The sequence below is a fragment of the Diadema setosum genome, chromosome 1 (assembly GCF_964275005.1).
Source record: "Diadema setosum chromosome 1, eeDiaSeto1, whole genome shotgun sequence".
In the NCBI taxonomy this organism is placed as follows: Eukaryota; Metazoa; Echinodermata; class Echinoidea; order Diadematoida; family Diadematidae; genus Diadema; species Diadema setosum.
This window is the reverse complement of record NC_092685.1, coordinates 47,720,350-47,741,701: the sequence shown is the minus strand read 5'-3', so window position 1 is coordinate 47,741,701 and position 21,352 is coordinate 47,720,350. Positions and strand designations below refer to the sequence as shown.

General features: G+C 38.1%; 1 protein-coding gene across 1 annotated transcript; it reads left to right on the top strand.

The window, feature by feature from the left end:
• Positions 1 to 10,001: 10,001 nt before the first annotated feature.
• On the top strand, positions 10,002 to 18,710 carry LOC140231550 (organic solute transporter subunit alpha-like). Its single transcript, XM_072311690.1, has 7 exons — positions 10,002 to 10,133; positions 11,741 to 11,901; positions 12,563 to 12,636; positions 13,607 to 13,726; positions 16,005 to 16,116; positions 16,654 to 16,906; positions 17,949 to 18,710. The coding sequence occupies exons 1-7, from the start codon at positions 10,082 to 10,084 to the stop codon at positions 18,221 to 18,223; spliced, it is 1,047 nt and encodes a 348-aa protein (XP_072167791.1). The 5' UTR covers positions 10,002 to 10,081; the 3' UTR covers positions 18,224 to 18,710.
• The last annotated feature ends 2,642 nt before the right edge of the window (positions 18,711 to 21,352 follow it).

The following is a 21,352-nucleotide window of genomic DNA, read 5'->3' as shown; positions in this document are numbered from 1 at the left end:
TGGCTAAAACAAATACCCAAATCAGGGGGGCTTATGTATTCTAATGCCAAGACATAATGTTTAAAAATTTCGGTTTCCTGGAAGTCTCCTGCACAATCAGGCAGACATGGCAGATCTGCTACACATACATAAACAACAACAACAACAACAACAACAACAACAACAAAAAGCTCCACTCCTTGCTAATGGTTCGTTGAAATTCTGAACAGTTGGCAAATATTTTTCTGAATGTTCCCAATAATGTCACACTGTATTAAATCAGTCTGTACACAGCACATTACAATAAGTCATCTGTTCATCAATGTACTAGGAGACCGTATTCTAGACCTTGTATCAAACATTACCACCCCTAAAAATATTTCACAATGTTACCTTTCGATGAAAAACGCATGGATATGCTGCGATCATCTATATTTCATAAGTGCGAGACATGGTATATTGTCTGAAAAACAGGGACAAAATCACCTGCCCAGCAGACTTCCATGTAATCATTACGCTGACATAAACATGCTAAGTATACGGGCGACGCCCATTAATGATTGCTTCCATTACAGAGTGTATGTAACATTTCCCACTGATATCATTAAACACGGAATGACCATATGAAAATTGTTTTGGTTAAATGCTACTCCTTGTGCCACTACGTTTGGCTTTGTTTTTCTTTTACCTTGCATGGCTGGGTGAAAACATTACTATACTAGCCAAAGTACCTTAAATGTACAGTGTACAGGGTATCTGGGGTAAAAGTGTGTGTGTGGGGTCAGTAGTGCTTACACTGTATGTTCTCCAAAAGCAGGGGTCGCACTTAACTTCTTTTTTTTTTTTAACTAGCCAGGCAGACTACTTAGAATCAATTTTGACACTGAAGCAATATTTTGGCTAGCCAGACGGACTAGTAACTTCAGAATTTTACGATTTGTAGCTAGTCCGACGTGATTTCAGGTGGCCAATGGCCAGCGGACCATGGCCAATTTCGAACCCTGAAAAGGTGTGTGGAACACACCACTTCTGCATACTACTTGTTCATCCTGTCCTTTGTGATGAGAGTGAAGAGAAATCCTCTACCTGCCCCACGTACTGGTGATACTCTCTATGGGCAGGTCCTCAATTTCATGTCTCATCCCAGGGGAAAGACCAAGTATTCTGCCACTTGATAAAAGGAGGACAACATTTTCACACACAACACTTTTTTGTTAACTTTTGGGGGGAGGGGCCTTGAGCCAGTTTCTCAGTGACTTGAATGGTATCTAGTTCTGTTCTACATAAGGTGCATTTATCAACTCACTTCTGGCACAGAATTCAGGTTTCCAAACAACTTTCAGGGAGTTTTGGGCAGTTGATAAACACAAAACTGTTGTGATTATGGAGTTAGAAATGCATTACTGAAATGCCCAAATAAAAAAAATAAATAAATAAATAAAAAAAAGTTCGACCCCAAATGCATTTGAGCCAGAAACTTATTTCTCTACAGTTGACAAATGTAAAGTCATTTTGAAACACATTTTATAGCTTGACCTGCCTACACCAACTACACATCTCCACTCCTCAGGTCCAACTGCCAAATAGAGAGCGTGTGCAGTGACAAGGCCTCCCAATCGACTCTTGACAGAGTTGATCAACAAAATCAAGAGATATGTGATCTGAAAGATGTTTGCAAACGTGCTTTGACAGTGGGTATTGAAATGCATTTCAAATATGGGGAAGTTGATTTATACACTACCACTGTCTATCTTAAAAAGCATGTTATGTATCATACACAAAAATCAAAGAGGTTGTAATACTCACTGCCTATAGAGGGCAGACTACAGACACTGTAAATAGTGTGATTATATCTGTGAATGTGATCACAAGGAGGGTTGGAGTGCCCTATTCAGTAATGGCAGACTTACTTACTTTGCTATAAGGCGTGTGCGTACCTGTGCTCCTCACTCTCACAGAACAATTGTACAGGGTTCCCTTGTATATCTCATGAAAGAAAGTGGACTGTAATCTTTTGAAAAATTTGACTGGCAGCTACTAAAATGACAGGAAGGAACTAATATTTTCATATAACATCAAGGTTTCATCTATACTGTATCAATTACCCCACAAGGACAATTCCCCCCCCCCCCTCCCCATGCCGATTAGTGATGGGGTTAGTAAAGATTAGGGTTAGGGTTAGGTATAGGATTAGAATTGGGGTTGGGGATAGGATTAGGTTCAGGGGAAGGATCTGTAGTAATTGTTCTAGAACCATCTAGACTATCAAAGTATCATCAAAAGAGTGACTATTCAAGTTTGAAATTGACTTAAGTTGAGAACACAAGCAGACACTCGATTCAATATCCATGTTGGTTCCTTGGGTGTAACTTTGTGAATGGTCACAACAGTGAAATGGCTCTGTGTCAGTAATGTAGACTTCTACATTCTTTTAAAGCACTAATACCCAGTTTCTAATAATAGATATTAAGTCCTCTAGAGGTCTGTGTCAAATTGTATCAATGAAAATGGCTGATTATTGATGAACTCAAAGGAGCAATGTTTTTAAAGCTGTTTTAAAGCCTCTTCCTATTAAATAACTGATAATGACAAGTTTGCAACAGGCAAATGTGACAAACAGGTAATAAGCTATTATGTAAATGCCTAAGGACATGCTGTGACAATTCACATGCTCAGACTAATCAAGTTCTTCTTGTGACTGCAGTATTGATCCTTGGTTTGTGTATCTGTTGAAAAAGTGTTCCAAGAGCTACTTGAGTACATCTAAGTAAGTGCAATTCAAGTTTGGTTTCATCAAGTCAGGCTCTCATGAAGTATTGGTAGCTCTAGATATATGTGCTGGTGCTAATGTACTTTCATTTCCATGCACTAGGTTTCTCATATTTGGAAAATCCTAATTGCACCAAAATTGTAGGAAATACCAAATAGCGGTAGCTTACAGGGGCTGAGTGCATTCGAGCGCGCACAACATGTCAGTTACTAGAAATGACACATTTTCTGTGATCCATACGCCATACATGTGCACATGCACAAGGCAGTGCCTAGGGTATAGTACCGGTACGCATGTATTAATACATGTATAACTAGTTAGCAACGCAGTAGATGCCTATATGGCTATACATGTACATAATGACTGCTTGTGAAAAAACACGCTTTGTTGATAATTGGTACATGTAGGTACTCTACAGTAGGAACGCTTCCAGATCATCATGATACAATGCAGATTTTGTTATTCATGCGTTTATCTTATTCAAACAGAAGTTAGGGTAAATAACACAAGCTGTCCAACTTGATGAGCTCTTTTCAGTACTGTTCCTTCTTGAGAAATCTGTATATTGTCACTAACTCAGTAACAGCCAAAACTATGCAGTGCAGTGCGCGCCTGGGCGTTAAACAGGAAAAGGGGATGTGCTCTTAGTGCAGAGGATGTACAGCGAATACCCAGCGCTATAAAATCTTATCAAACCACAACTTTTGATAAAACTAGTGTATTGAGATCTGTAAAGATCTAAAAAGTGCAACCGTTTCTTATCTATGAAAAGAAACATTAATCTCCAGTTAAAATCTACAGTTCCAGAAATTAGAAACTGCCCAAAGATTAATACTATAGAACCTACTCCAAAGTTAAAATTTGTCAAGCCTATGAATGATTGTACACTGAGCCCCCGAAATCAGGAAATTTAATGAAATGCCCATAGAAAAGCTGAAAACATGGACATTTTAATGCCAAAGTGCAACTCTTTCCTCTCATAGTCATAGAATAAAAACTGCATATTTTGTACAACTGTATGTAAACCTTTTAAAGTTTCAAATAAAATCCAACCCAAGGTTTTTGTAAAGAGTGACTTACTTCACATAGGGCCTAGATTGAATTACTACATTGTAGATCTAATCATAGTCAAATCAATCCATCAAAAAGCCCTAGTTTCGATGTTCACTTCCTGTGTTAAACAAGATTCAACGGGGCATGCAGAATAGATGCATGCAACTTCTTCATATGGATGTCTTCTGTTTGAATACTGGTATATGTGTAGACCAAGATTGCCGAACTTAAAGGCACATAGACCCGGTGGTTTAGTCGAATGCATACATGGCGGACGGTGCAAGTTTCCTACAGACACCTATGCTATCGACTCCTCTTCAGCGCTTACGCTTTGACCCATTGCCACGAGTCCGAAGAAGTCCGATCCACTGTAGTCAGTGGTCCGATCACAGTTCGGCTCATGATTTGGCTGATGATGACGGCTTTAGCGAACTTTTCCTGTGACATCATACTATTAGAAGCACGCACCTTGGCATGGCATCACTACACAGACTGCATGATGCGCAGTTCAGGCAACGTTACCTAGCAACACCTACGTGCTTTACTCAACAGCTCACCTTTGCCTTTGGCAATCTTCGTATCAATGCCAACATGATCGGTACTATCATCCAACACTGGCAACAGTGCCCCTGCAACTGCTGGGTCTATGCGTCTTTAAAAAAGGTTAACCTGTATCAAGGCTGTATCAGTGTATGCACAAAAATTCTCAAGCAAATTTCACGTATTGTTATTGTTATTTACTAGACAACCTCTAGAGTCTAGACTAGAGTCCATACAGAGTAATAAACAACACACAGTGAACAGAACCTCATGCGTGACAGACCTATCCTGCTGTGCCGGTTAGAATCTCTCCAAGACCACGTCTACAGATGGACAGACTCAATCTTGACCAGTCTAGAGTCTTGTTGTGGTGGTACAGAAAGCCGGAGCCCTTACCCAGGGCAGTCCCATATCTGCTGAACAGAATATCTAGACCGTTCTACTTTAATTCCAAGAAGTAAAGAATTTACCCGTAACACACTCGGCCACACACTCCATAAAAGGATAACATAGAAAGCGGTTATCATTGACATTGTTGTTGGGTCAAATGAATACTAGACCTAGGTCCTAGTAACCGTTTATAGTATCTACAATATATTACTACCAGATTACGGACTTATTACGGTAAAGTTCTAACCGTTAGTTTTGTTTAATTTGACTAACTTGTTAATATTAATATGTTAACGTTAGACAGGTTAATGACTAGAGACCAGAGTCTAAATGTGTTCTTCAAAATTGAATTTAGACGGGTCTACGAATCTTTACTTGTCTTTCAGACTTTAGCAACCATCCTTAAGTTATACACACTGCAAATGTCGTTATGGGATATATGTACGGCTTACCTTTTCTTCTGACAAACACTGACAAAAAAGGTAGAGAATAACAACCCTCAGACAGTCCAGTCGTACGCCAAGCTGTACGCCAAAAGTATCCTCTACTGGTCCAAGTTGTCACATACTAGTACACACGGCTAGCTAGGTGCCGCCCCCACTGCTGCCGCGTTCTGCCCGCTTCTCGCGTCGCTACCCCTTGCCTTCCCCTTGCTGGATACCAATGGCGCCTCACAGAAAGCTTTCGCACAGAAGCGTCTCGGGCGCGGTAGCATTTTTTTCTGTATCCAACTCCTACCACTTCTTCCACGGTAGCCTCAAATACGTCATATTATATTAAAATCCAAAGAGATTTTTCTCATTATGAGCTCTCTGTACAAATCCAAAGAGATTTTGCTATCTCTTTGTACGAATCTAAGACGTGAGTTTTACAAAGTGTTCGTATCTGGGGCGAGGGTGTGGCAACTCCATCAATGTTTGAATGAGTCCTTGATGTCGAACAACTAATCGAGGAATAATGGTATTGATTTATGCTTCTACTGCATGTGGGTTATTTCAAATACTCACTCTACACTTGAAATCTTTAAACATTTCAAAAGGGCACAAACGTACTGGTAATACTTGTAGAGCAAGTCTGTCATCTGCCGGGAAAGACCACCACTAACAACAATTGTCAGTAAATATGGGATATTGCAATATTATGATCATGTTCATATAGAGACATGAAAAACAGTCTTTGATCATTAAAATGTCACGATAGTATTGTTCTCTTATACTACTTTACCCAAAGTAAACTGTAGATGCCATATGAATCACAGGCAGACAAACACTTATTCAATTTGTTTTGCTCTTCTGTTGCTTGTTTTGTTGTATTTTGTTCGTGCTATTCGTTGTTTTTCTGTATCTTGTTTTGAATTCTTCTACATCTGTTATGTTCCTGTACCACCTCTCTGATCAAACAAACATATGAATAAAATATCAACATAAAAAAGAGGTAAGTCTCTTCAACCTGAAAACAATCGTCACCCTGAAGGAAATTAATGTTGAGTACAAACTTTACATTTGATAGGTCCTTCTGGCTAATAATAAATGGGTATACCAAGGTACGTGTATTCTTCATAGACACATCTAGCAGGAAATACATATTGGATATTTGTTTCATGAATTGAAGAATATTTTCGTCATCATTTGTCCTTTTTAGAAAAATGATTGCAAACTGTAATCACAAGCATCGTTCTATCAGCTTCAGGTAGTCCACTCTCTGGATATGTAGAATATCTTTTCTTGTATTTTTCTCTCTCACTCTATACACACTATATTGCATATCTTTCTACCATTTTCATGCTCATTCTTTTCTCATCTTCATGGCATTTCCAGTCCCCTGATTATCCATTTCTTCATTTCTGTGTTTCCATATGATAATAGAAGTTGTCAAAATCACCCGATATCAGATTTTAGTCGGTTTTCTGCCAGCTACCGATACAGAGGGCGCACGACCTTACTCTTCGGTTGACAGTGATGGAGCTACAACCAAAGAGTATAGAAGCTAGCGCTAGCTTCTATACTCTTTGGCTACAACCATTCCTTTATTATTACTACTATATATAATACAATCATTATTGTTTATTGAGCGTAAAAGCGGAAGTCCCCATTACCATATAGGTCTATCTAAGGGGCCGCGGGGCAACTTATCCCTTTAAAGTTGAATGTTGTTTGTTTGTTTTATAGACCAAGTGTGTATAATGTGTGTGTGTGTGTGTTTTGCAAGAGTATACAACCCGCCCCCTTACCATTTCTCGACTCCATGACACAGAATGTTTTGAAAAAGAAGAAGACGAAAAGAAGAAGAAGAAGAAGAAGAAGAAGAAGAAGAAGAAGAAGAAGAAGAAGAAGCATGGGGAGAGAGAACAAGAGGAAAACAAATAAAGAAATAAACAAAGAAGAACAAGAAGAATACTGGGAGAACAGACTAAGTTAGAGTGAAACGACAGTGATTCGTGGGTTGAAAAACATTAAAAATATGTCTTCTTATAACCGTCATAAACTTGAAGTTGCAAAACTCGTTGACAGGGGGATGAGGAGATCGGGCGATATCTTAATCAAATAAACGTTAAATCCCTTTTGGAAGTACATGCTCTTTCATACTTCATAAGAAGTATTACATTATCTCACTAAAAAAAAAAATGTTAAAACCTGAAGTATAGGTCTCAACTAAAACTATACAATCCTTTTAACTTATATGCCGTCATTGCTAGGTAAATAATGAAGATTACAACAGTTCGTGACGTCACAGTAAAACAACAATAAAGATTAAAAGAGAAGTCAACATTTTCATTTCTCTATAGCATAATGAAAGAGCACCTCACTTTTACCTCTTTCAAAAAGGAAGCGGAAAATCACCCTTAACAAAATCATGTCAGTATCAAGTCGAGGAAATGTGCATTTTCAGTGAAAAACAAATGTGAAATTTTGTGGAATTCGCTTTATATTTTCTTTTTATCGTTGTCCTGCAGTGACCTCCCAAACTGTTGTAGTCTTGTCATGCGTCCAGCGATGGTGGCACAGGAACTTTAAAAATTCCTAACTTTTGAATGGATTGTCTGACTTTCTTCAAACTTCACTGATGTGTTCTACTTGATATTGCTGCATTCACTCAATCCATGTTATTTTGGCAAACCTCTCCTTCAAGTAAGTTTGCAATGCTCATATTTTTCTTCACATGCAGATGTATACATAAACATCACTATCTTATAAGGATATTTTAATGTGATAAGGGCTTTATAAATATGATGAATTATTATATTAAACAGAGGCCATTCTTTAGATGAGGCCATCTTTAGATGAGATATCTCAGAAACTATACAGATGCTTGGATATTAGGAATGCGGGTATTGAAATCAACAGTCGAGTAACAGACTTTTCGAATAGCCTCACAAAGAATGCTATGATATAAGTTTAAACGATTCTCAATAGGGTGGCTTAAGAGCAGTGTATAGACAGCCGCCTTTAGGTCGAGTATTCCCAGTTCCTTTTGATAATCGTATGTCCCTGATGGGTAGGTTCTTAGCAGGTGTAATCCTCCTCTCTTCGGACAAGTTCCCATTGGGACGGAGTGGAATTCAACTTTCAGGATCAATATTCATTAATATGCATCACTCCTATATACGTCGTCATGATTTTGATTTAATAAAGCAAATCAAAATGAGTAAAGGGGAAGATGAAAAATATAAAAATATGAGAAAGAAGACCAAACAGAAAGACAAAGAAAATTGATATCGTAAATACATGTGTGGTCTCTACTGAAAGTACATGAAAAATGCATGCTCCATAATGATGTCACGATCGACTAGCCCAGTACAAATCTGTGACAGACTACACAACCTGTTTAGGAGGTGTGAGGGGCAATGATTTTCTGAAGTATAACAATAATGGCCTTTAAAAGGCTTGGCAAAACTGACAAGGAATAGGGCAAGAGAATTGAAACGAAAGCCAGGACTGGGGATTAGGTACCTATGGCTATAGATGGGAAAGACGCTGGCGTACAGAGTATCAAACAAACTTGGAAGGATGAACGTTAGAGATTGCGATGCCCCTGATGGGGGAACTTAGTGAAGAGATTTACGCCGGAGCCATAGGACTGAACAAAAGCTTTAAAAAACTGACAATAGCACTTGCCGATCATGATTGTTATGTATCGTGTGTGACTTTCGGAATTCAGGTCATCCAGGTAGGTTTCCTTCTCTCTCTGCACGTTCTTATCATAGACGTTTGGAGCACGGCTTCTGAGAATGATAAGAATGTTTTGGCGTCTGGTGGAACTATTGGGTGTATCAGAGTCTTCTAACCAGTGAATCTTGCTTTTTAACAAGACCTTCCGTATAACCAAGGAGGTATGAGAGAACCAGAATATGATGTTTACGGATTCAGGAGTATGCCTCCTCAAGTTTCTGCATTTACTCAAGCTTCGATTGCATAGTCCACGAGAGTTCGATACTGGCAAGCTGATTTTTTACGTCGCTATCAAAGCCATGGGATGTAGGCCCACTCTTTTTTTCATTAATGATAAATGGCTAGTAATTAATAATCTGTGTACTCAATATTAATCGTGTGTGCCGGTGCGCACCATATCCGCACGAGGTTTGATTTCTCGGTCACATGACCGGCCTATCACGTTGACCTTTGGAATCTGCGAATATTTATCAGTACACTCCCGATGTAAACGAAGAACAGCCTGTGATTTGTATATTTGGATAATATGATCTACAATGCCAGCGTTTGTATTGGGAATCACACGCCATTTGTTTCTTCACACTGACGCTTCTTGGACATACCCACTTTAAAAGGGATCTTAGTCCGAATGTATGCCATATATCTCACGGGAGAATGATCCAACGAAGTTCATTATTGGATGTCGACCCTGGGCAGACTTAACAACAATAAAGAAATCTTCGTGATTTCATTTACGCGCTTTGTTCAAACAGACAACATTCTCGTGGAATGGCAGCGTCGCAAGGATCGCCACTGATTTCTGTATGAAGACAAAGCTTTTACTGCATGTCCTTCCACTCTCATTAGCGCCATAGAAGCAGAAGAAGATTCATTATAGTAACAACCAAGAATTAGAAGCTACACAAGACGAGAAGAGCATTATCCATGTACCTGTCCCATTTTCATCCATGCGTTGCAAGTCTGCTGTTTAAGATTTCTGCTATTTTTATCACCACCCCGTGTACTTGCAGGTCAACAACGGTCAAAGTTTGATATCACCGGACCCAACGTCGTGGATTTCTTCCGAGCTGTATTTCTATATATTCGCCATATATACTATTTATATTAGCAGTCACTATTGCTGTCGTACTATCAGCATTTAGTCACACACTTGGAATTACAGCACTTCACCTGAGGCAAAATGACTGGAAACTGCTCCTTGATCGAACCTACGCTGGTTGAATTCATGGACGGTAATGTATTGAAAAGCCCAAATTCGATCTCGTTCAATTTGTAACGTATCGCACAGTAATTAACTACATGCACTTTGATATAGAAACAAACTTTGTTGAATAAATAAATAAATAAATAAATAAATAAATAAATATATATATAAATATATATATACACTGTATATATTTCATCTACAAGGTACATACTATAATATGCTTCAGTAAATATGAAATTATCTATACTGGGATTTACATTTTGAACTTCGCATTCTATGCTTTATGTGCTTTACATAATACTCTGTCATGAATCATAATAGTTCTAGTGATGATCACAACTACGGCTTCGTATAGCTCAGTTATCCATATTTATTATCATCAGAGTATATTCCTTTCAACAACTATGTTTTGCATCACCTCTTTAATTTGTAGCACAATCACCCCCCCCCCCCCCAAAAAAAAAAAAAAAAAAACAACAACAACAACAACAACTTCTGTTTCTCACAAAATTCATGAAATCAAATTTTGAACACGAATTACATAGAGAGCAGTGACTTCTATTATCGTTTCTCCAAAACTTGTTCTTCACTCCACTGAAGAGCTTACCAATCAGAATAATCGTATACAGAGAATCGACACAGGGAATTACGTTCTACGTGATTTTCTTCTATAGTATTTGGCACCGTTTTTATTGAAGCTGATAAAAGAAGGATTTCAGTGTGATGCTGTAGCTCTCGAACACTACCGGCAACCTTTAAAATATTTTGTGCTACCCATAAGGCATGATGCTAAGCACAGCCAGTCATAAAGGATGGCACAGTTTTTGGTTTGGATGGGGCTGCAGGTTTACAGCTTTTGTGTGTGTAATGTGTTTGTGAGATAATGAGAAACCTCTTATGAAATATGAAAGAACATGTAATTCTTAGAGGAAGGTAATTCTTAGAGGAACTCACGATTTATTTGACGAGAATAATGGTCTTGAAATCGGGCTGAGATCAAACAAGAAACAGGTCACGACTTTTATTGGGATCTCTCTGTTTTACCTCATTTTTGGATATCTCAGTCATTTCAAAATCGATTTTCATCAAATAAACTTTCAGTACCCCTTAGAATTATTGTATGCTCTTGAACATCTCATAGAGTGGTTTCTAAATATTTCGCAAAATGTTACAAGCTGAAGCCTCACCTAAGCCAATGCTATACATTATAAAAAAATATTTTTAAAAATCCGGGTCAGAACTGACCCGGAACCTGGTCCGTTGGGGTCACACCCCGTTCCGGGTCAAAAATGACTTGGAATTTGGTCATGAAGACCCGGAATGGGGTCACCCTGACCCAATTCATGACCATGTTAAAATGGGGTCATATCTAACCCCATTCCTTGTCATTTCTGACCCGGAACGGGGTGTGACCCCAACGGACCCTTTCTGGGTCAGTTCTGACCCAGATGTTTTAAGGGTGTACCATCTCTTTATTGTGATAGTAAGAAAACATTCTGATTACATAAACATGCCATTCGAATACTTCGAAATGAAACATCAAATAATGTATAAGAGTGCAACGCTCAAACACATAAATACACACAAAAACAAAACAAGCTCATTAATTCTTATTGTCTCTTTGTAATTCAGAAATCTCGGGAAACACGAGACTGCTGGTGACGATAATAGTCATGTCTGTCATCACTGTTCTCCTGCTTTTCCTCTTCACCGAGTCCATTTTCTTCATAGCAACCAAGATACCACACAGGGATCGCTCCATCAGCCTTATTTGGATGATGGGCATATTTCCGGTAAGGCGGCCGATAGTAGGCAGTGGTATTTGCCAAGGCTTCATATTCACTCTGCGTTAACACATTCATATTGCATATGATATCAAGAATATTCAAATGAATTTAATGATACTGAGAAAAGAGAATCGTTCACAGAGTCATATTCAATAAATATATTAAAAAGGCAAATAGAATACGATTAAATGTATCGTATAGTTTTGGTTGAGACCTGGCTTACGTTTCTAACTTTCTTTTTTTTTTTTTTTTGGTGAGATAATGAGGAATCTCTTATTAGATATGAATGAGCACGTAATTCCCAGAAGAATTCAACGTTTATTTGATGAAAAATCGGTTTTGAAGTGACTTTGAATTTCTCTTTAAACAGTATTATCTCTATGATATTATGGTAATAATGATACAGTATTATCACGTTCTTGTCTGTATAGTGAACGCTAATCAAACCCTGTACAGGTATAAAATCACACATTCAATGATTCTTGTATACCTTTCTATACATTGAAGTCACGTCGCACAAGTCATTATATAACGAGATTAATCCGCAGTCCTGTTATTTTCTTCCTCGTGGTGGCAGTCGATCTCATAGTTTTGCTCATCGAAACCATTTTCATTTGCATATATACCATAACTTTGTATCAAAAACCACTTCCTTTCTCGTCCATAGATTTTTGCTCTGACGTCACAAATAGGCCTGTTCATTCCGAGGGCAGTGGTGATGTGCAACCTGACTGCGTCAATGTGAGTTCAAAGGTCAAAATGATTATGTAGTAGCCCGGTAGTAGCGTCCAAGCCCCACGTAAGAAATTTTCCTTACCAACGCAAATACCCTAAAAATTTGTAGTTTTACATTTCTATACATCGTTTGTAAATCATTAGAAAAGTAAAAGATATCCTTTTGTCAACATTCTGTATTATTATTGTAATCATGTATTACATAAAACAGAATAATCAAAACATTACAAAAATCAACGAACAAAAAAAAAAGACTAACAACAAAATACTGAAAGGTTCTCAAGGAGACATTCTCATGTAAATACTAAGGGCACAAGACTTAGTGGCCAGAAGCATTGCAATATGTGTATTGTAATTATTTCTTCAAGTTAATAATCCGTGAATATTTTCTTATCATAACAGTATTCAGAGCAATTTAATGTAAACTTCGAAGTATCATTGCCTCTGCCTTATGGATTTTTTTTTTTTGTCTTGTGACATATTCGATCATTTTAGATACACAATGCTGAATTTATTGATACATAAGCTGAAATCAATGAAGAATGTCGTATCATCATGAAACGTCAAGCTCTGTAGAGGAATTAAACTGATGAAGGATGATGACAGTGCTGATGATACTGATGATATCCGCCATGTACTTTAAAACAACACTGTTTACAATCTGCTATCATCATTATATACACATCATTTAACATAATATGATCTAGCTGTAAGGTATAGATATATTGTGAAATGATATGTTATTTGCTTATTGTTTGTCAAATGATCCACGTTCTCCCCGTCTCACTTTTCAGTACGATCATCTTTTTCCATCGCTATTTTTACTTCTTTGTTATCTTCGCAAAGTATATACACATGCATCGTTTTTCTCATTATTTCTCTCATGTGATATACTATACAGGAATAATTCAAACCTGAATCATTATGAATCATCATCTGATCTCGATCACATTTTCTATCTCTCCCCCATATACAGCTACTTCGCCATCAGCATCTATCACTTTCTTCAGCTTGTTATTTACTACTACGGCGGCCACGACGCAACAGAACGAAAAATCGGAGAACATCAAATATTTCGGCAGATGCACTTAGCTGAGTACGATTACAAGTAGATATTTTTCCTATGATGCATGATACTATAGGTTTTCCCGGCCAATTTCGCACTTTTTTCAGTCCAATTCCTAATTTGTGCATTCAATTTAGCAGAATTTAGCCTAGATGGCATGTTCGGTATTTCAATTTTATAATCTTTTCATTCAAATTCATTTTGGAGCATTCAAATTACATTTAACATCATTCGAATCAGTACTTTTTCAGTTCAAATTTGTAAGACAAGCACCAATTCGCAAATCGTTCATTCAATTTAGCATGATATAGTCACGTGATCACGTATACGCTGCGCTCGTTCATTCGAATTCATTCTTGGGCATCCAATTTCGCATTTACTGCAGTCAATTTAGCAGACACGTTAAGCATTTATTCCTTCTTTTTTTTCCATTTTCATTCATCATAGGTAGTGTTTGCACGCATCTTAACATTTCATTTTTCGTATTCATTCTTTATTCTGATATCACCTTTGCAACAGTACTTTCAAAATATGTGTATGCGTTTAAAATGTTGGATAGCATTATTTCATTCACAGATACATTAATCTTGTTTTGTTTTGACATTAATTGGGAGAAGGAGGTTTCTTACATCTTGATTATTTCTTTCATCCTCATGTTTCATTATTTTCATCTGGTGGGTGCTACATTGCGGTAATCATCATTAAGAATAAAGTTCTTGGATCGGCTCTAGCCATCAATTTGTCAAGGTTGTTACCCTCAAATGCTTCTATGATTGTTTCCCTGTCTTCTTGAGAGATACGCCTGTATCTTACTCGTACTGCCATGACTGGACATAAGAAAGTGAAGTGATCTATGGTACTGGTGCATGTATAGTTCTGATAACATGTATAAAAGAAGAGGGGCGTTACAGAATAACAAACTTGAATTATTTAGGGTCAAAGATACCTTTGCTATATACTTAACAGTGTGTGGATGAAACAAAAATTCACCTTTAAACGTTAAATACGTATAAACCACGGTTCTCACCTTTTCAAAATAGAATTAACATTACGCCAATTTGAATGAACATGTTTGGAATTTGACTGCCCATACGCGAAATTGAATGACTGAAATACCATTTTCCGCCAGTGCTGGCGAATTTGAATGACTGAAGAGCACGTGCCAATTTGAATGCCCGTTTTACGAATTCGAAAGGCACATGTGCGAATTTCATTGATCGAAATGCTAAATTGAATGAACAAATTGCAATTATGAATGACAGAATGTGCAGTGACGAGGATTTTCGCTAAATTGAATGAACCTTTTATCAAATAGACTGACAAAAGTGCGAAATTGGCCGGGAAAACCTATAATACAATATAATTGAACATTGAATCATAATATTTATGAACCATTATGTGATCTCGGTGACATTTGTTCTCTTATTCCAGTTATGTACAGTTACATTTCATCATTAGCACATATCTAATAGCTATCTATCTATTATGTATATCTATCTATCTATCTATCTATCTATCTATCTATCTATCAATCTATATCTATTTAGACATATCTATATATCCATCTATCTGTACTATGGATGTATGTATGGATATAGAAAGAAAGATGGATAGATGGATAGATCAAAATATATCCGATACCAGTATATATACCTCTGGATCCAGTATTAGGGAGACAGTTTACGGAAGATGTGTATATAGCGTTGCCAGCAGTAAAACATAAAAGCAGGATACTGGTATCATACTGTAGTTGAAAATGGTGAGGAGACTCAAATTTGTCTCTTGAAGGGCCAGTGTCTCCTTAATGTAGTAAGTATGACCATCTATTGTCATAATGGAAGAAAGAAGTAGGTGTTTTAGATCTCAGAGATTTCGTTACATAGAGAAATGTTATAGGAGAGAAGGATATTTCACAATGCTTTACGTAGACCCCCAACTCAACTTGTAGAAAGTAAGCATATTTCACTTATCCGGCAATGTCTCTTATTCATTATGATAATAATGGCAGACGGTCCCGGCATATGACTGTATAACTGCACTATATTATTATGTTGTCTAACCATCGAAACCGCTTACATGCGTCATACACCATACATAGAGATGACAGTGCATGGATTGTCCTCACGTGTTGCAGTCGTGTCATAAAATCAAAATCAGTGGCAAAGCATTAACATGAAGTGAAACTAATTAATTCAGAGACAGAACTAACTCTCGATGGAGCAACCGCACCAATCGGCCTCTGTTTGTAACACTTTGTTTCGTCCTAGCTGCTCTTGTAACACAGAAATCCATATCTCTTTACTTTCAGGAATAGTTTCTGGGTGCTTGAAATCTGTATCTATCAGATGGCGATTGTCAGACCCATAGTCTTGTTTATCGAGGACATCTTGTGGTTGAACGGGACGTACAACACGAGTTCGGTATGATTTTTGTTGTCATTTGCATCGACTAAATTCAATTTAGTCTGTATTAACAATATTGTGCTGTGAACAATCATGAGGTCTATCTTCTTTCATTCGATGAGGATATGTTTGCAGTACCATGACGTCTGTATCATAATTATGACTTTGTCCTAAAATTACTTCATCATCAATATACTGTACACTGTCCCCCTGCTTATTGGCATTCCTGTCAACTTGATTTTATATGAATAAGAATTGGAAAAAAAATTAATCATTATTACGATAATGAATGCGATAAGGTACGTCAAAATTGCTCAAAATCATTCATTATTGTCAAATCAATCGCGCTTTCTGTCTTTCCTTGTACATAATGTATCAGTCACTTGTATAAACTTTCGTCATCTACCCCTCCTGTATCAGCCCACTAGACTGTTTCAATCCAGCACCCATAACTCAAGTCAAATCAAAAGTCATACGTTGGTATCCTTTCAAACCTTTCTTTTCATATGCCATGTTTTCCCCGTTTCTCTCCCTATCTATACGATCTGACCTCAGCTAACCCCTGACGACGCCTACCTGTACCTCAACATCTTCACTTTTCTCTCTTCGCTGGTGGCATCCATTGCTTTGCTAATTCTCTTGCTCGCCTCGTACCGACACCTGAGGGCGTTCTACATCGGCATCAAGTTCGGCATCATTGGACTCGCTCTTTTCTTCAGTAACATTCAGATTCTTATTCTCGACGTCCTGGTCTTTTCCAATGTCATTCAGTGTGAGAAGCCATTCGATTGGGAGTCCAGAGCGAACAGTAAGTGTGCGATGGTGTCCATTCGATGAGATATTAATGAAAATGAACAAGAAATTGTAATGAACAAAAAAGGGTCAAAATTAGAAGTAAACCCATGCTAACGTTTCACAAGATTTGTCTGTGAACTGGCCACAAGTTCAATCCACTCTTTAATATGAACTACATACCTTTCTGGATAGCGCCATCATTAGATCCTCGCTTTACCGCCCCCTTTTTTTTCTCTCCCCCCCCCCCCCCTCTATCTCTCTCTCTCTCTCTCTTTCTCTCTGTGTGTCTCTTCCATTGTTGTTGTTGTTCTTTAGAATAGCGAGCTTTAGATCTGCGACGCGAACTCTAAGAGGACGCCAATTAGGAAAAATGGTATTCTGCACATGTGCGAGACAGCTGCTTCCATTGTCCAACCCGGGAGGTTACGTTGTCTTAGCGTTCGCGTCGCAGATCTAAAGCTCGATGATATTGCCGCATGTCGCCAAATGAGTAATTCTCTATAGTTCCTTTGCCGCCGATGATTTCACCTGAGTGAAAGCTAGGATCTCGTACGCAATAACAGAATACATATTTTACCCTTTGTTATGTCATCTCTTTCTTCGACAGTGGTATCTCCTAACGACTAATAAAATCTTATACTGGACAATTAGGTGAATGGAAGGTTGTGAAAATATCGTAATGCTAAATTATTTTGAAAACGTATTCGGTTGATTTTATCACTTGAAGTCAGTATTTGTTAATCTATGCACATTGCAAATAACATGACAATAAGAAAATGAGTGTGGATAGAATTTCATATTTCTTCTTTAATTTTCCTCTTCCTCATCGATCTGTTGTACATCCTTATTATCAACATCATCGTCGTGTAATCGACATCGCCCTATCATCACAAAAATGCACAATCGACGTCATCCCAACCACCATCATCACCACCTTCGAATTCTTTGCCATGGTCTTAATTTCTCTGTTTCACTCTTATCGCCGTCATCACATCTTCGCCGTGATCGTGACCGTTGTCGTGCACACACACACACACACACACACACACTACTAGGTTGGCAGTGCGTACTGCTCGTCTTCGAATCCCTAATCCTCTTCCCCGTCAGCTTCCTCTTCTTCCGCACCCGGCGGGGGAACATCGTGGGCGTGCTGGAGATTCCTCACATCTCCGTGAAGTCCCCCGTGGACGGCAATAAGAACGACCAGGTCAGTGCCAGAAGTCCGCTCCTGAAGGACCCGAACCTCCTGCGGGTGAGAGCCGAGAGCGGGACCGGGATTCCACGAACGAGAAGCTCATCATCACTCTATAATTCCTACACCACCGTGTAACATCATAGGTGTATCTCAAAGTTATTCTTTTCGTACGTTTTGTGAACTGCTGCATCTTATATTCTAATCTAAGAATGAAAATCATAGTCCTTAAAACATGAATGAAGGACACTCATTACCAACCATTACTGTCAGACCGTGAACTCTGAAATGCTCCTGGAATATTTGAAAAACTATATTGCTTTTTTGTGATATTGATGTTGGATTTGTGCAACTGTTGTAGACATCAGGTAATATGATAAGCAACAGGGTGAACAGACAAAAGTCAGTGCGTTTTATCAAACGTCGTAACAGCACATTAGACCTAACTTGCATGAAAAGAACTGAAGAAAGTGATTATGGAGCGACCGCCTAGGTCGCCCATCACTTTCGTCGTCTGAGCGACGTCTTCCTGTTAACGCGTCACAAAGCATCCATCATCGTGAATATTCATGAGAACTACTCGGAGAGAAGAATCTTCGTCTCAATGATTGTATGTTAAATGGGAAAAGCGCGCCGTTTTAGTTGCCTTCACCACATTCAATTGCGTTTCATTGCAGCGTCACAATCTACTTGCTGTCTGAATGGAACTAGCGTGGCAAAGCTAATGTGACTAGTAGTTGACTGAATGAAATGTGAAATGCCATGGAGATCCAAAAACCAACAACAACTACCATGACTACTGTCACTGCCAATTTGCCATCGTCAGACAAACACACCGTGGGAACTACATTGCTTATTACAGTGTGTCTTTCGCAGCTGTTAACTCCACTCACGACAGAGTTGAATGTACTGTAGTTGAATATTTCATGATTTTGGCGCCTTGTTGCTTATGTTAGCTGTGAATTACGCATTACTTTCACGGTAGTTAAGTCATTTGGCTCTTATCAGTATCGAAACATTTATGAGTGCGACGTCAGATCTACATTACTCTACTAACACATTTACTAAAAGGCAATTTAAGAGGAAACTAAAAGGTGAGACACGAATATACAAAAACTCACACGCACCATAAAATCAGGTTTGCCAAGGTTTAGTAACATCTGGATCCAGTTCCGTGAGGCAGATTACAAAAAGCTGTATATATATATATATATATATATATATATATATATATACAGCTTTTTAAAGGGTGAAATTTAATTTTTGACGAGTAGGCAATAGCCAATCGTAGGCAATGTCCCGTTGTTACCATGGTAACCAAAATTTTTATACATTTTAGTAGACGGTTGCAAACCTATGAAATGGGTTCAAGATTATGTATAAGAAAAAAACAAAACATGAGTTCAAGCGTTTTCGGTATCCTGAATTTTGATTAGAGATAAATCCAGACCTCAAGCCCAAGTTTGGAAATTCTAGAAAGCGTATATATGATTTCTCTGAAGTTTGTTCTTATATCTTTACCCCGAATTAACGGATTGTGTGCGTCATCCACCTCTGTTTATACCAACTGATGCAACTAAGTGGGGGGTTTTCGGCAGATATATTCAGCCCCGTTATTTTCGTAACTGTCACAGCGTTTTGGAGATATAATAGAGAGCATAAAAGAGAGAGGAGTCATAAAGACAAAAAGAAGAAAAAAAAAACAGGGGACAGACAGACAGACAGACAGACAGACAAAGTAAAGACGGGCAGAAAGATAGAGTGAGAGGGAGGGAGAGGGAAAGAGAAGAGGAAAGGAAGAGAGACGTGCCAAGTGAAGTTCAGGTTTATTTTTTTCCCTCCGTCTCCAACATATTAGTAATCAATAACACACATACGCACAATGTAATCAAAATGAAATAGATGTGAACATTACGGTAGTCCAAAAAGCAGGGTACATAAGACTTTCAACGATGATTAAAGAAGTGAAACATTTCATTGATAAATGATTTGGAAAGTGGAGATGGGGGACCCACTAAAAAGCGAAGCTTGTAGATAGTGGATCCCGCGTGTTAACAGGAAACAGACGTACATGCTGAGAGAAGTAGATACGGGAGAGGGGGAGGCAGACATGAGTGTGAAATTAACAAAGTTTGACTTGCTTATCATTTAAAACAAACGACCAGATGTACTGAAGGGCATTTCTCTTTAGAGAGTCCTTAGTTCACAAACAGGAACAAAATAAAGTGGTCATGAGGAAATTGTGTGATTTTCTCTTAAATATTTTTCTTTCCAATGAGCTTGCGGTTTATAATAATATCTATCACCAAGTCTATATTCATATCTACAGTGCACTTTGCACCGTCCAGATTATATAAACCTGGTATCTACGGGATGTGAAGTGTTATCCAAAAAAAAAAAAAAAAAAAAAGAAATGTGCATTTCTTTGTTTAAAAGTAAAATAGAAGTCATCATAATTGAAGACATTGGCATAGCTAGTATCGACAGAAATCCGCGTATTGGGGTCATCCCACAAGACCGACACCCACAAGTCATACAGCCCACGAGTTCAACATTGAAAACAGGTCCATGAGTCATACAGTTCACGAGTCATACAGCCCATGAGTTCGACACTAGGTGAAAACAGCCCACGAGTTCGACAGATACAACACGGGGCTTAATGTGTCGGTCTCGTGGGCATTGTTAGCTTAGTGTCGAACTCATGGGCTGTATGACTCGTGAGCTGTATAACTCATGGGCTTTATGACTTGTGGGTGTCGGTCTCGTGACGTGCACCCCGCGTATTGACGATTTCAGCAATAAAATGCGTTCTGACGAAAAAGTTTCCGCCATACAATAATGGTTTCAATTCATATGTTCTCATGGTTATTATACAGTATTCATAGTAACGTACAGTGAACTTAAAATAATGATCTCATTTGTACCTCTGAATAAGCAGCATATATATAAATGAATATGTATATATATATATATATATATATATATATATATATATATATATATATATATATATATATATATATATATACACATATATATATATACATATATATATATATATATATATATATATATATATATATATAAGCTGTTGTCGTGGTGACTTCTTTCACAAAAAACATTTTCCCAATTCACCTCTACGTGTATCTCATTAGAAGATCCAGCTGAGGCACGCGGCTGGTTATTATTCATAACTCTCTGCCCCAAAAAGGAACGTGTGCATAAAGTCAAAGAGTTGAAAGGTTGGTCCGTCGGGTATTCGAGCTT

What these genes read in the sequence shown, in the direction of transcription:
- LOC140231550 (XM_072311690.1), top strand. Translation starts at nt 10,082, where the DNA reads ATGACTGGAAACTGCTCCTTGATCGAACCTACGCTGGTTGAATTCATG. An exon ending in TGCAACCTGACTGCGTCAAT is followed by an intron (nt 12,637 to 13,606) that starts GTGAGTTCAAAG and finishes CCCCATATACAG; the next exon opens with CTACTTCGCCATCAGCATCT. An exon ending in GGACGTACAACACGAGTTCG is followed by an intron (nt 16,117 to 16,653) that starts GTATGATTTTTG and finishes ATCTGACCTCAG; the next exon opens with CTAACCCCTGACGACGCCTA.